This window comes from Trichosurus vulpecula, chromosome 7 (assembly GCF_011100635.1).
Source record: "Trichosurus vulpecula isolate mTriVul1 chromosome 7, mTriVul1.pri, whole genome shotgun sequence".
Lineage (NCBI taxonomy): Eukaryota > Metazoa > Chordata > Mammalia > Diprotodontia > Phalangeridae > Trichosurus > Trichosurus vulpecula.
Window position 1 is genome coordinate 203,965,475 of NC_050579.1, and position 15,450 is coordinate 203,980,924.

At 41.2% G+C, this 15,450-nt stretch overlaps 1 protein-coding gene across 1 annotated transcript in view; it reads right to left on the reverse strand.

The window, feature by feature from the left end:
* The window catches only part of MTO1 (mitochondrial tRNA translation optimization 1), a 30,992-nt gene extending 23,395 nt beyond the window's left edge, over positions 1-7,597 (reverse strand). Inside the window, exons 1-4 of the mRNA XM_036767624.1 lie at positions 7,242-7,597; positions 4,473-4,672; positions 2,992-3,109; positions 6-295 (exon numbers count right to left, since the gene is read on the reverse strand). Coding sequence (XP_036623519.1) covers positions 6-295; positions 2,992-3,109; positions 4,473-4,672; positions 7,242-7,449 — 816 coding nt within the window. The 5' untranslated portion in view covers positions 7,450-7,597. The remainder of the gene's footprint in view (positions 1-5; positions 296-2,991; positions 3,110-4,472; positions 4,673-7,241) is intronic.
* Between the last annotated feature and the right edge of the window lie 7,853 nt (positions 7,598-15,450).

Consider the following 15,450-nt stretch of genomic DNA (forward strand, 5'->3'; position numbering starts at 1 on the left):
CTTACCCTAAGCCAGACTGCTTCATTGAGAAAGCTGAATGGTACAGATGGGTTGTCAGGCATCTGCTTATTCAAATTGCTAAAATTAATAGAATCTTTGGCAATTCGGGGTGGAGTCCCTGTCTTCAACCTCCCCATAACAAATCCCAATTTCTCCAGAGTCTGTGCCAAGCCAATAGAAGGCTGATCTCCTAGACGCCCTGCTGGATACGTTTCCAATCCAATCAGAATCATTCCTCTAAGAAATGTGCCAGTAGTAAGGACAACACTCTCAGCATAAACTCTGCTTCCATCCTCTGGATGATTAAAAAAGGGAAAATAAAAGAGAACAAAATCAGCTGTTTTTGTTCTAGTCATTACCAAACTGGATGATGACCATTTCTTTATATCACTTTGATGGGGTGCTCAGACCCTAGCCCTAGGACCATATCTTTTCCCAGCCCAAAGACCCTATCTCTGGCAATAACTCATGAGTGGGTCCCAATGGGGCAAACTATCTCTCCCTGTTAACAAGAACAAGCTATTCCTGTAGAAGTTCCCTTGTACAAACAGGATTATCTTGTACCAGCAGAACTATGATGTACTGATTCCCACAGCTACCATATTTAATCCAAAGGTCAAGCTATAGACATCAACTCCCAAGGCTATCGTTATAGACAGAGATGTATAGAAGTACAGACATACAGATCCCTCAGAAGCCCCTCCCCCCACTCCCAGGCCATGCCAATAGTGAATGATGCCTGCACCCAATGTATAAAAACTGTATGCTCCTCTAGAAGCTGACTACTCCTTGATCCCACCCCCTCCCCACCTAATTAACATAGTTGCCACACAATTCACTGTACCTTTTCTATATAAGGTTTAGCATCACTCCTGTTAGGCTGCAAGTTCCCTAAGCTCTGCTCGCCATATTACCTTTACAATAAACTTTTTGCCACTTAACTGGAAGACTGCTTGAGGCCTTGAATTATTTCCAGATGACTCCGTCTTGTACCTCAATAATTTTGGGGTCCCTGCACCCCTAAACTGCATTAATTTGACTAGTGGAAAGCTTTTAATGAATTTCAATCTCTAGAAATCTGAGATAGGTACTGAATTTGTAAGCTGGACTTTCCTTTGTCAGCAAGTCCAAACTTGCTGGGTGGGGTTTCAAACTTTGTGTCTACAGATACTCATGGGACCCTCTCCAGTTGTCTCAACCTATATCTGGCTACTGGACCCAGATGGCTGTGGAGGAGAAAGTGAGGCTGGTAACTTTGCACAGCCCTCCCTCACTTAAATCCAATTCACTTGCAAGTCATGGCATCATCTTTCTGATGTCATGATCCCCTTTGAGAACAATGGACAAACTGCAACCTGTGAGTAGTCGAAGCCACCCCACTGGGGACCCAACTGGACAGTTCCAGTTGGGCAACTCAGCTCCTCTTCTCCCTTCCCTCCTCTATGTCCTCTCCCTTCTTCTCCCCTCCTCTCTCCACATGGGGTATCACATCCTTACCTGAGGGTGCTCTGCCCAAAGGAAGGTAAATTTTGAAGGCAGAAACCTACCTAGATATCTTGTGGTATTTTGGCTAGATTTCCTTCTTAAAGACCATCCCTTAAACCAGACCTGTACAACAAAAGGCCTGTGGGCCGCTTGCGGCCTGCCAAAGGATTTCAAATGGCCCTGGCCTGTGAAAAATGTAGAGGATGTAAAAGAAAATAAAGATGTAATGAGCACTTTGTCCCTGCCCTGCTTAACCCACCTTCCACTAGTCACTACTGTGCCTGTCATGTCACTTGGCAAGTGGGTTGCTACTGCTCAGTCTCTCCTGTTTTGTCACGTGACCTTCAGCAACCAACCACATCAGTCAGTCTCTAGTTTGAGAGGAGCAAGAATCATATCTTTTTGATGTGTTTTTGGTTGTCACTAAATGTAAACAGTAAAAAAACCTGAAAAATTTATTAAAACTTGTACTGTTTAGCAAAGTAATTTTTTTTATCATTAATGTGATTTCATGATAAATAAAAATCTTAGTAAGTGTAACTAATTGATATTAATTGGAATTTCCCTTTTTAAAAAATATGGTTTATTTGCAAAATAGCTTAATCATTAATCATACCTTTACTTGCTTTGGCCTGAAGAAGTTTAACTTATTTTAATTTTGGCTCCCACCTATGGCCAAGTTGTACAGGTCTGCCTTAAACATAATTCACTCTGGCTCTCACTGACTGACCAACAATAGGTCCTATACCAAAGCACCACTTATTATTGTTTGGGCCCAGATGGCTCAGATTGAATAAGAATAGTAATTGTTTCTCTTTTGTCCAGAAACCCTGAGGGTCTTCCCCTTCCAGTTTGATTTTATTTTTTTAACTAAAAGGGCCATCCCTTGACTCACTTCTTAAACAGCTCTAATCATTGGTTGCCTGAGTCAAAGTGAGAACTCAAAAGACCTTAGCTTAAAAAGGCCACGGTCTCCCACTGCATCCTAGGCCATCTCCAGTTGTCCTGATCTAAATCTGGTCATTGGACCCAGACGATTCTGGAGGAGAAGTGAAGTTGGTGAATTTTCACAGCCCTCCCTCACTTAAATCCAATTCACTTGCAAGTCATGGCATCATCTTTTTGATGTCATGGTCCTCTTCAAGGACAAAAGACAAATTACACCACACACAGATACCCAAGGATTCCATGGATAGATTTCAGAGGGTCTGTGAACTTGGATAGGAAAAAAAAAATCACTTCTTTATTTTCCACTAACAACTAAACTAAAATTTAGCATTTCCTTAAATTACTTAAAAACATGATTCTGAGAAAGGGTCCATAGGCTTCACCAGACTACCACAGGAGTTCATGACACAGAAAAGGTTAAACAGCCCTGTGCTAGAAGTGAGAATGGAAGTAATCTAAATAATTGAACTTTCCTTTTAAAAAACAAACAACAAAAGACCACAAAAACTCAAAGCTTTAAAAACAGATACTATCATAAATCCTATATCTAATATATACCTAATACAACACCACTGACACAACAGTTTCCTGGGTGGTCTGAGTCTGGTTCCGTAAGAAGAAGATCTTCCACAGCTGTCTCTCGAACAGTTAGCAGAGGTGTGGTCAAGATTTCCTCCTACCGACAGACAAGAAATTGGTGAGAAATTTTAGTCAAATTGTTTCCCCACCAATTAATGAGTCCCCCAGTTTCATTTTTCTTTTATTAATCGATAAGTATTTATTGGTCTACCTACTCTATTCCAGGCACTAAGGATACAAAGACAAAAATGAAACTGCTCCTGACCTCGAGGTGACAACATGTGTATAAACAAGGTTATACAAAATAAATACAAGGTAAATCTCTGGAGTTTTTTGGGGGGAGGGAGGAAGGGCCACTAACTGCTCTGCATAAAGTAGGAAAGGCTTCATGTAAAAAGTGTTACTTGGTCAGAGTTTTTGAGGAATAAGGGATTCTATGAGGCAGAGGAGATGCTAAAGCATATTCTAGGCATGAAGGACAGCCAGGACAAAGGTAGAGAAATGTGCAAAAGGAACAACAATGAAGTCAGTTTGGCTGGACAATAAAGTGCAAGAAGGGGAGCGATGTGTAATAAGGTTGGGAAGATTGGTTGGGGGCAGGTAGTAAAGGGCTTCAAAAGCTAAACCAAGGATGGATATATACTTTATCCTTGAGGTAATGGCTGGTTTCTAGTTCATTGAGTAGGGGAGGGACACTCCAGTAAACTCCCTTACAATACACTGAACTTCAGAAAAATCACTTTAGCAGATTCATGCAGGATGGACTGGAGAAGGGAGAAATTTGAGGCAGAGAGATCAATAAGAAAGCTAATCCAAAAGTGCAGGTAAGAAATGCTAGGGGCCCAAACTAGGGATATGGCCATGTCAGTAGAGAGAAGAGGATGGATGTAATAGCATTGTGGAGATAAAAACCTTAAGGTTTGGCAACTGTCTGGATATGTGGGGCGAAGGAGAGTCAGGAATCAAGGACAACATGAACCTGGCTGACGGGAAAGATAGTAGAGCCCTTGATAGAAATAAGACAGTTTGAAAGGGATTATTATTGGTGGCGGATGGGGGGTGGAGAAGGGTTTTACACACACTGAATTTGGGAAGCCTAAGGGACATCCAGTTTGCAATATCCAAGAGGCAGTTGAAGATGTATCACTGGAACTCAGAAGAGAAACTAGGACTGGACAGATTGATTTAGGAGTCATATTCGTAGAGATGATACTTAAAACTACTGGAGCTGATGAGATCACCATGGGAGAAACTACAACAAGAATAGAAGAGGGCCCAGGCCAGAGTGCTGGGATACACCCACAGCTAGGGGGCATGATACAGATGGTGCGCCATGAAAGGAGACTGTGAAATAGGTAAGAGAAGAACCAAGAGAGAGCAATGTCACAAACACCCTGAGGAGAGAAAGGACGTCCAGGAAGAGAGGGTGCTCAACAAAGTTAAATGCATTTAATTCTTACCTGCATTTTCTGTTTATAAAGTTTCCTATCGATCTGAGCTCGGAGACCCCAGACAGCTGGGCCCTTACGCCGGTTCAGTACTTTATAATGTATACCAGACTGATCACAGATCCGGGAGCACAGACCATCCAGGGCATCCACCTCCCTCATTAAATGCCCTTTCCCAATGCCTCCAAAGGAAGGATTGCAGGACATCTGACCTGAGAAAAGAAGATACCAAAACAAAACAAAAGAATACCTTAGTAATCATCACCATGAGATGAAAATGAAAGCCAGGTCAACAACATACTAAAAACTAAGTAAACAAGCAGCCAAACTTTCTTTTCTTGTTGTTTTTGTTTATTGATGTTCCTTCCCTTTCTTTTTTTTTTTTTAACATCGTCATTTCCAGATTTCCTCTCCAACTCCCTCTCTCGTAACAAGCAGTAAAGCAAAATAAATTAACACATTTAGACTAACCTTCCAAAGCGGTAATTGATAATGACTTCTTAACAACTCTTAAGATTCTAGTGATTATCAAAACTGATAGATCTAGAACTGAAAGGAACCTCAAAAGGCCATCTAATTCACCTCCCTCCACTTTCAGATAAGGAAACTGAGGCCCTGGGAGATCAAGTGACTTGCCTCAGGTAATAGAAGTGTTAAATTTCCAAGGCAGTTTTTGAATCCAGGCCCAAAGTTCTTTCTACTATATTCCAACCGAAACTCATATATAATTACATTCTAACAATTCACGTTATTTATACAACTTTTCAAACTAATCTAATGCAATCAAGGTATACCAGAGAGCAAAAGAAGGAAAAAAGAATTGCATTGATAATTCACAAAATAATTAGTCCAATCACAAGGAACACCTTCTGCTGTAAGATATTCAAATGCTGTTCCATCTAAGACTTTGAGGTAGCCCACAAACTACACCAACAGCCTGGGATTTGGCCTGTTTGACTACAAGCCTCCTTGTGTTCCTTTGTCCCCCAGACCTCTTATTTCTGTTTCTCATACTTCAATATGGCTGGATCAGTCTGCCCCAGCCAGAAGACTCGTTTGACATCTGCTATGATGATTTTCTCAATGAAAACTCTTGAGACAATTTCTGGTTCAGGTCTCTCTGGTTGCTGGTGGCAATGGCTGGCTGTTAAATAGCTACTACATACAGCAACAGTGGGCAAGCCGGGAAGTGGGTAGTGAAGGGAATGGACATGTCAAAAAACAAACCCCAGGAAAGAGCAAGAGGGGAAACCCAATTAATTCTTTTTGCAGATCCATCAACTAATGCATGTTAACTTCCATCCAAATTAGCCCACAGTGAACAAAGAACCCCTACTATAGAAGATACCTAACAAGTATTCCTTTTCAGCTTCTGTCTGAAGATCTCCAATGAGCGACCCACTACCTAGCAAGGCAGCTCATTCAACTTTGGACAGCTTTAATTGTTAGGCGTTTTCCTCCCTGACTTAGAATCCTAAAACTGTCTTTTTGCAATGTTTTGCAATGTCTACTCACTGCTCAGGGTTCTACTGCGGTCAAACGGAACAAGTCTGATCCCTCTTCCAAATGACAGATTTCAAATAAATGAACACTGTTACAGTGTCCCCTTTCCCATCTCCCTCCCTCCTTCCAATTTTATCTTCTACAGGCTTAATGACTCTAGTTCCTTCAACCGAATCTCATGTGACACTCAAGAGGCTTCCATATAATCTGACTGCCTTTCTCTAGACATTCCCCAGATAATTAGTGAAGTGAGTCTATCAATTCAGATGTAGTTAAGAGCAGGACAGAATACTATCAGTAATCTGTTCTTATAATCTATGTCTCTCTTTAAGCAGTCCAAGATATTATTAGCTTTTCTGGCAGCCAAATCAGACTAATGAATTAATAATATGAAGCCTGTTATCTCTAGAGTTTTGTGATTTATCCTCTCAATTAAAGAAACTGGACCAAAATCTTGAACTGAATTTTCGGTCCTAAGTAGTGATGATGGTACAGCACGACTAAGTCAAATTATCAACCAATACTTTCAGAGTTTCATGGAGATTCACAGAGTTTTTCTTCACTCTGGCTGTTTTTTCTTGGACATCCAAGCCTCTTTGCGACTATTCTAACTCGGTCATATGTAGAATACAACATAAAGATTCGGCATAAAATGTGGAAATTACAGCTTTACATCTCTAGGAATATTTCACAAAATTCAATTTAGCAAATGTTTGTTAAAGACAACCACGTGCAAAGCGGAAGGGGGAGAAGGAAGCACCTCGAGAAAGACTGAGGGTCACCGACAAGGGTTCTTGTTGAAAAAAATTCTGATAACACTATTTTCAATATAACAGATTTCCTTTGTCGTTTTATTGAATTAGAGGTCCACAGACTTTACCGGACCAAAAACGGTGAAGAAGCCCCAATTTAAAGGCCGCAAAGGTCATCTCATCCAATCCTCTCATTTCACACAAGAGGAAACTGAGTCCCAGAAAAGTTAAAAGATTTGCTCAGGATTAAACGGAAAGCGGCTGATTCCCTTCCCTTTCCCTCAGGATGCACAAACGATAGCATTCGTTCCATAAGAAGTCTAATTCAGCAACTGACCTAACTTCCTGCGGCCCTTTCCCCGCAATTTGAGGCCCCTCCCTGCCACCCTCTCCAAAGCCTCCAGATGCCGGAGGAGTCTCCGGCGGGGGGGGGGGGGGGGGGGGGGGGGGGGGGGGGGAGCGCGCAGGCGCACTTGGGGCCCCTCCATCCCAGGCCCGGCCCCGACCCCGCGGCGGCTGCCCTCACCGATAGTGTCCACGCGGTGTGTGAGGAGCAGAGTCCGGGAGCCACAGCGAGCCGCGGCCGCCGCCGCCTCCGTCCCCGCATGCCCCCCGCCAATGACCACTACGTCGTAGTGCGGCACCGCGCTGCCTCCGCAAGAGCGGGACAGCGGCAGGGGCTGTTTGCTGAGGCGAGCCGCCACCCGGCGACCCCAGCGGCCGAAAGGGAGCATGATGAGAGCGGGGCAGAGGCCGCCGCTGCCGGCAACTGTGACTAGGGCGCCACGGGTAGTCAGTCAGTCAGTCAGTAGGGGCTGAAGTCTGCAGGGGGCCGCCATCTTTGGTGACGTCATGACGCAGCACGCGCGGCTGTCGAGAGCCGTGAGCCCGCCCCATTACTCCTCCAATGGTCCTGTGCTCCATGGGACGGGAGGGAGGAGGAGGAGGACATAACCACGTGCCCCTGGGCTAATTCCCATATGAGTTCTGCTTCCCTTTCCTAGATCTTGGTGTTTGGTCAGAGTCTAAGCCTGCGGTGGGGAGCATGGGGCCCCACCCCTGGTCTAAGCCGTGGGGCTTTGAGCTGGCATCAGCAGTTAGAAAAACATAAAAAAGGACACATTTTATTTTTTACTAATCTCAAACTGAAAGGTGGCCTTTCCTTCAATTATGAATTTAAAAAGGAAACAAAATCCCCTACATTCTGCAAAGGGATGCAGGAGGTTGTCGTAGGGGTCCGTGACAAAAAATTCAAGACACCTCCTCCCTCCCTCCCCTTAACCCCCTAGTCCACGTGAAGAATACAGTGTTTGCCCTTTCCACAGCCCCTGGCCCCTGGTGGGCTCTGTGTTATTAGTTGTGTGTGTGTGTAATTAGATATCTAAAGGTCTAAATTCTTCTTAAGAGTTGTTAAAACATCCTCCCTTTCCTTTACAGGCTGTCCTTTATTGCATTTTGCCCAGTCAACTCTCTCTTTTGCCATAGTTAGCATCCGTGGCTTTGCACAGCCCTCCCTCGTTTAAATCCAATTCACTTGCACCTTATGGCATCACCTCCCTGATGTCATGGTCTTCTTCCAGAATGAAGGACAGACAACAACAACCCTGTCAGTAAATGACAGGCATTTAATAAATGTCTATTAGCTACCATGTACTCTGCTAGGAGCTGGGGGTACCAAGAGAAAAAATGAGACTGTCCCTGCTCTTAAAGAGCATACCCTCTACTGGGAGTATCTACTGGGATTCAATCAGCTTCAGTTCCCCAAGCTTTAGTTCAAGTTCCACTTGGAGGTCAAACTTTTGCAGAATTGGGGTTTCTAGGAAGTAGAAACTTAGTGGGCCCAGTCAAAGGTTTCTTTTTCAAACTGTGAATTTATTTTAGAATCATGTATTTCTGTGGAGAATGTCAGTAAAAATTTAGGAGATAGGATTTGAAGTCTGTACATTAGCATTTCATAACTAACCAAAAAAGTTTCTAAGTCAAGTGACTAAAAAAAAACCATATATTTTCTTGTGACTTTTAGAAACTGGTTTGTATAGCTGTTGAAAATATGTTGGCCTAAATAACATTGTAATATTTTTAAAGTGCAAGTATGTATGAACTAAAATTGGATTTATTTGCTAAGTAAGAAAATAGACTAAAATAGTCTCTGTATTTTCCAGTCAACTGGTTGAAAGTCCTACACACACACACACTCCCCTTCAAGAGAAAAAAAAAAACTTGTTTAAAATCTCAAAATTGATATTCATGACTTTTCAGCTTAAACATTTTCAGACATGGTTAAGTCATAGTTAGTTAATCCTTACTGCTATATTGAAAGGGTTTAAAGTGGTAATCACTCTTCTAACATGTATGTACTGTGAGTTTTGTTGATCTAAAACTTTTAAATCCAAATAAAAATGGAATTTGCAAAATTTTAAAAAAGAAAAAGAAGTCTACAGCCCGTGCCTCTGTCTTTGCTTCTGGGATTTCCCAGGATTCAACCTGTTTACCCATGCCTTCTGCCTTTCACTACATCAGTCCCATCCAAAGTGACTGCCTGTGGTTTCCTCACTCAAGGTGTCCTATGTCAGCCACTTAGGGACTCAGACTATTCAGATTCTCCAGTGTTCTAGAGGCTGATCCCAGACTAGAACTACCTCAGATTTCTGTCTGGACTCCCAGCTCCTGTCTGTTGAGTTGGGCCTCTTGGGACTCAAAGGACTCCCAACATTACCACCTTCCACAAGTCTGGACAAAGGGAGGGCCCTGAATGATCTAATGACTTTCCTCCCTCATGGACTTGTTTCCAGTCACTGATAATCTGTCTAAACTTATTCTTCAATGGTTAGCATACTCCCACTCCATCTCAGAAATTCTAAACCCAGGCTGGCATTATACAAACCCCATTCACAGTCCCCCACTTCCCTTTCCTTTTCAATCTTCCCCTCCCAACTGGGCTCTCTGGAATGTCTGCTCTATAGTTAGCAAACTTGCTTTCATCTTAAACCTTTTCCTTTCTCACTCTTTACATTCTCTTGCTTTCACTGAGACTCACTTCCCCCCGATGACATCACATCCTGGGCCATTCTTTGGAATAGTGGTTGCACTTTTATTCACTCATTGATTGTGATGAGGGAGTGAACCCTCCTTGCTACTCTGCCTCTTTTTTACTTTCTCTCTCCTACTATCACTCAGTAATCCCTCCTCTTCAATCCATATTTATCATATTCAATCCATCTTTATTGCTCATTCAATATTCTGGTAGCTATTATCTATTGACCCTCAGGACATTTTTCTTCCTTCCTCTGTGAGTTCAGCTCCTGATTCAGTCTTTCCTCCCCCAACTCCTACTATCATATTAGGGGACTTCAATGTACATATTGATACACTTTCAAACATCCTAACTTCCTAGCTCCTCAAATGAGTCAGCTCCTATCACCTGTTCTTCTGCTTCACCTTCACTACATGAAGAGATGGTCCTTTCCTTGATCATGCCGTCACTCACAAATGTTTCAATTCCGTGTTCACCAACTCTTAAATTACTTTATCTGATCACAATTTTTTCCTTCCATTTTACCCTCTGTCCTTGTCTCAATCCTGTTCTTTATCCTCACAGTAACCTATAGACCTTCCACACCTTAGTTCTAAGCCATCACATCTGCCCTGGCTTCACTTCCTGTCCAGGGAGTGGGGGGAACCAAAATGTGAGAAGGTGACTATGACTCCACAATTAATGCAAACTACCTTGAGTATAATGTAAACAGCAAAAGAAGCTCTAAATATCCTGTGGGAAAACTCGCATATGACTCTGGGCCATCCGTAGCACTATGCCTTCTTTGTTATGTTTTTATATAATATCTGAACTGGCCTAAGGGTGCTGTGGGGATTCGTCATTCTGTCCTCTTGCTGTCCAGGGCTTGTCTTGTGAGTAATCTCCCCCAATTAACCCTAATAAAACCTATTTGCTACCCAAGCTGGCATTGGCCCCTCTTTCTTCAATACCCTTAGTATTCTCTCAAAGGTGTCTGCCACCCTACAATTGGCATAATCAGGGCAGAATAGATTTGCCACCTTATTCTTCCCTTTCTTCCCCATTTTAACCCCTTTGTGAACTGGTTCAACTTTGCACTATTTTCTATACAGGAGTTCCTTGCTCTCCTCCTAACACCAAATATGCCTCATCAAACCTCAACCTTGGATTACTATCACTAATCTGCTGCCTTCATTCTTATTCTGTGTTGCAGAACATAGCTGAGGACAATCACTAAACTGTGCAGACCTGGTCCACTTCGAATTACATAATTCATAAATTATATGCACAGTGTCCAAATTACATGATCTCAATTGTGCCTTAATTTCATCGAGGCAATTCTTTTTAGCTCCCTAATCAGCTTTTCCAGACTTTTTTCTTTCTCCTTAAATATCTTATGGCTTCCCACTCCCTTCCCTCTCAGCTGAGAACTTTCTTCCTCTTCTCACATCACACAGTGCCTTCTCCCACTATCTTCTTTACTTTTACACAAAGAGGTGGCCCTACTCCTTGCATTGGTGATATCATTCCACCTTGTCTTCTCCAGCAGATTGACCTCTCTATCCTTGCTGCTATTTCACTGATCTCTCTTTTCCTGTTTATAGGCTGCTTTCCTGCTGCCTACAAAAATACCCACATCTCCCAGATCCTTAAAATACCCTCACTTGATCCATCACTCCCTGCTAACTGTCATCCTAGATCTTCCTTTTTGTGGCTAAAATCCTAGAGAAAAATCATCTATGATTAGTGCCTCCACTTCCTCTCCTCTCGTTGTCTTTTATACCTTAGCAGTCTGGCTTCCAACTTCATCATTCGATAGAAACTGCTGTCTCCAAAGGTAACCAAGAGATCAGTTAATTGCTGGATCTCAAGTGCTTTTCTCAATCCTCATCCTTTATGACCTCTGTGTACACTTTGACTCTGTTGATCATTCTCCTAACACACTTGTAACCCAAGTCTCAAAATTCATTAGTATTGGACTTTCTCCTCATTGGTGGAGATCAATGCCCTGCACCTGTGTGAAGAGTTAGGTGGAATTGTAAAGAGTAGAAATGAAGAGAGGCTCTTCAATCCCTTTGAATCTCTTCAGTTTCTTTGGGTTCTGCAGTCACTTTGGGCCTTTCTGGCTTCTAGCTTTAAGAGAAATGGATGATGCCGAACCCTACTTGCTGAAGGAAAAGACTTTGGGAAGAAGTCATTGTGAGAGGAGCTTGTAGTCTCTATGTTCCTATCTCTAGCTTGCTATATCACAGACTTTGGGGAACTTCCTCTCCGGTAAGATCAAGAGCTGTTACCTCACTCCCAATGAGAGAGCTCCTTCACTCTGTATTGTCTGGTGTAGAGTCTCCTATGTATACTTTCTCTGATTTCTGTTTTTCTGTTGGTGTGGATAAATGGATTTCTTTGCCACCTGCTATCTGTATTCATTGTGGAGCTGGTATATGGTAGGAAGGAGGTCAAGCCTTGGATATAAACTTTGGAGTCCTGCTTTAAAAAACCCTTTTAACAAGTAAGTATAATCCAGCTAAACAAATTCCCACAGTTATCATATCCAAAAGTGTATGTCTCATTCTGCATTTTAAGACCACCACTTCTCTGGCAGGAGGTGCTTCACTGTATAAACTGTTTTAGTTCCATTCATTTCATTCTGTATCATTTCATAAAAACCACCTCAGTTTCCTCTGAAATTGTTCATTTTATTGTTTCTCATGGTATAATAACATTTCCATTATATTATTGTTTGACCATTCCCCAACAGGAAGTTACCACCTTAGTTTTCATCTTTTTGATACTACAAAAAAGTGCTGCTACAAATATTCATATATACATATATTTATATATGTATTTATATTTACATATGGGTCTTTTTTTTGTTTCTTTGATCTCTTTATTGTATAGGCATAGTAGGGGTATTATTGAGTCAACAGGTATGATTTGGGGGACGTAGTTCCAAATTGCTTTCCAGAATGGCTGGACCAAGTCATAGCTCTACCAGCAGTGCATTATTATACCTGTTTGCGGCCTTCCAACATTTGTCATTTTTCTCTTTTGTTATTTTTAACAATCTGATGAATATGAAGTCTAGTAGAACCTCAGAGTTGCTTTAATTTGTATTATCAGTGATTTGGAACTTTTTTTGTATGGTTTAGGATAGCTTGGATTGTTTTTCCTGTGAGAACTACCCTTTATATCTTTTGACCATTTATCTGTTGGGGAATGGCTATTAGTCTTATATATTTGAATCAGTTCCTTCTTTCTATATCTTGGATATCAGCCCTATAAAACTTGCTTCAAAATTTTTCCTGGTTACTGCTTTCCTTTCTAATTTAAACTGCTTTAGTTTTGTTTGTGTAAAAACTTTTAAATTCTATATAATCACAATTATTCATTTATCCATCTTTCTTCCATCTTCTGGAACTCAGTAAGATTTGGGTCCCTTCTGATGATACTACTTTCCTTGCACCCTTTCCAGTTCTGGCTACACTTTTCCTCATACCCTCTGACTCACTGGCCTAAGTGGGGGAGATAGACTATCCTTGCTCCCCATTGCCAATCATATACTCACCCTCTGCCATATGGCAGTCCACATCCTAGAGGATTATCCATGGACACCCCGAACATTTTCCTTCTTTCCTTAATGAGTTAAGTGCCTTAGTTTCATAGTTTTTCTCTCTACCCCAACTCCTGACCTCAAAATAAGAGACTTCAATATGCATACTAAGGCTCCCTCTAATACCTTAACTTCCCAGTTTCTCAGTCTATTCCATTTCCATCAGTTAGCCAGTCAATAAGCTTTTATTAAGCACTTAATATAGTATTGGAGATAAAAGAAAGGAAAAAATTCAGTCATTAATCTCAAAGACCTCATATTTTAATGGGAGAGACATGTAAATGCCTAAGAATATACAAGATATATGCAAGTTAATGGAAGGTAATGTGAGAGGTAAGGGACTAGCTGGGAGGAGTCAAGAGACAGGAAGACCTGAAAAGGTCTCCTGCAGATGGGATTTAAGCCAAGACAATTTTTTTCATTTTATGGTTCTTTTTTTTTTAACATTTAATTTTTCCCCAATTACCTGTAAACAACAATTTTAAAGATTTGTTTTTAAAACTCTGAGTTCCAAATTCACTCCCTTCCTCCTTCCCCAGCCCCCTCATTGAGAAGGCAAACAATTCTATATAGGCTATATATGTGTAGTCATGTAAAACACTTCCATAATAGTCATTTTGTGAAAGACTAATTATATTTCCCTCCATCCTATCCCACCCCCCATTTATTCTATTCTCTCCTTTCACCTTCAAAAGTGTTTGCTTCTGATTGCCCCCTCCCCCAATCTGCCCTCCCTTGTATCATACCCCCGCCTCCATCTCTTATCCCCTGCTTCCCCCTCTTATCCCCTGCAGTCCCCACTGCTTTCCTGTAGAGTAAGATAGATTTCTATATCCAATTGAGTGTGTACATTATTCCCTCCTTAAGCCAATTCCAATGAGAGTAAGATTCACTCATTCCCTCTCTCCTTCCCCCTCTTCCCCTCCACTGTAAAAGCTTTTTCTTGCCTTTTTTTATGTGAGTTAATTTGCCCCATTCTATCTCTCCCTTTCTCCTTCTCCTAGTACATTTCTCTTTCACCCCCTAATTTTGTTTTTTTACATATCATTCCTTCATATTCAACTCACCCTGTGCCCTTTGTTTATATATATTACCTCCAGCTACCCTACTAATGAGAAAAGTCTCACAAGTTACAAATATCATTTTTCCATGTAGGAATGTAAACAGTTCAACTTTAATAAGTCCCTTATGAGTTCTCTTTCCTATTTACGTTTTTCTGCTTCTCTTGAGTCTTGTATTTGAAAGTCAAATTTTCTATTTAGCTCTGGTTTTTTCTCAAGAATGCATTAAATTCTTCTATGTCATTGAACATCAATTTTTTTCCCCCATTGATTGCACTCAGTTTTGCTGGGTAGGTGATTCTTGGTTTTAATCGTAGCTCCTTTGACCTCTGGAGTATCATATTCCAAGCCCTTTGATCCCTTAATGTAGAAGCTGCTAAATTTTGTGTCATCTTGATTGTGATTCCACAATACTTGAATTGTTTCTTTCTGGCTGTTTGCAATATTTTCTCCTTGACCTGGGAACTCTGAAACTAGGGTATAATATTCTTGAGAGTTTTCAATTTCTATTTTACCCTGTGGTTCTAGAATATAAGCGCAGTTTTCCTTGAAAGATGATGTCTAGGCTCTTTTTTTGGATTGTGGCTTTCAAGTAGTCCAATAATTTTTAAACTATTTCTCCTGGATCTATTTTACAAGTCAGTTGTTCTTCCAATGAGATATTTAATATTGTCTTCCAGTTTTTCATTCCTTTGGTTCTGTTTTATAATATCTTGAATGATTCATTAGCTTCCATTTTCTCCATTCTAATTTTTAAGGAATTATTTTCTTCAATGAGCTTTTGGACCTCCTTTTCCATTTGGCCAGTTCTGCTTTTTAAGGCATTCTTTTCTTCATTGGTTTTTGGACCTCTTTTGTGATTTTGGTTAGTCTATTTGTTAAGCTGTTATTTTCTTCAGTATTCTTTGGTGGGGGGTCCCCTTTAGCAAGCTGTTGACTCATTTTTCATGATTTTCTTGCATCACTTGCATTTCTCTTCCCAATTTTTCCTCTGCTTCTCTTATCTGATTTTCAAAATCCTTTTTGAGCTCTTCCATGGCCTGAGATCAAT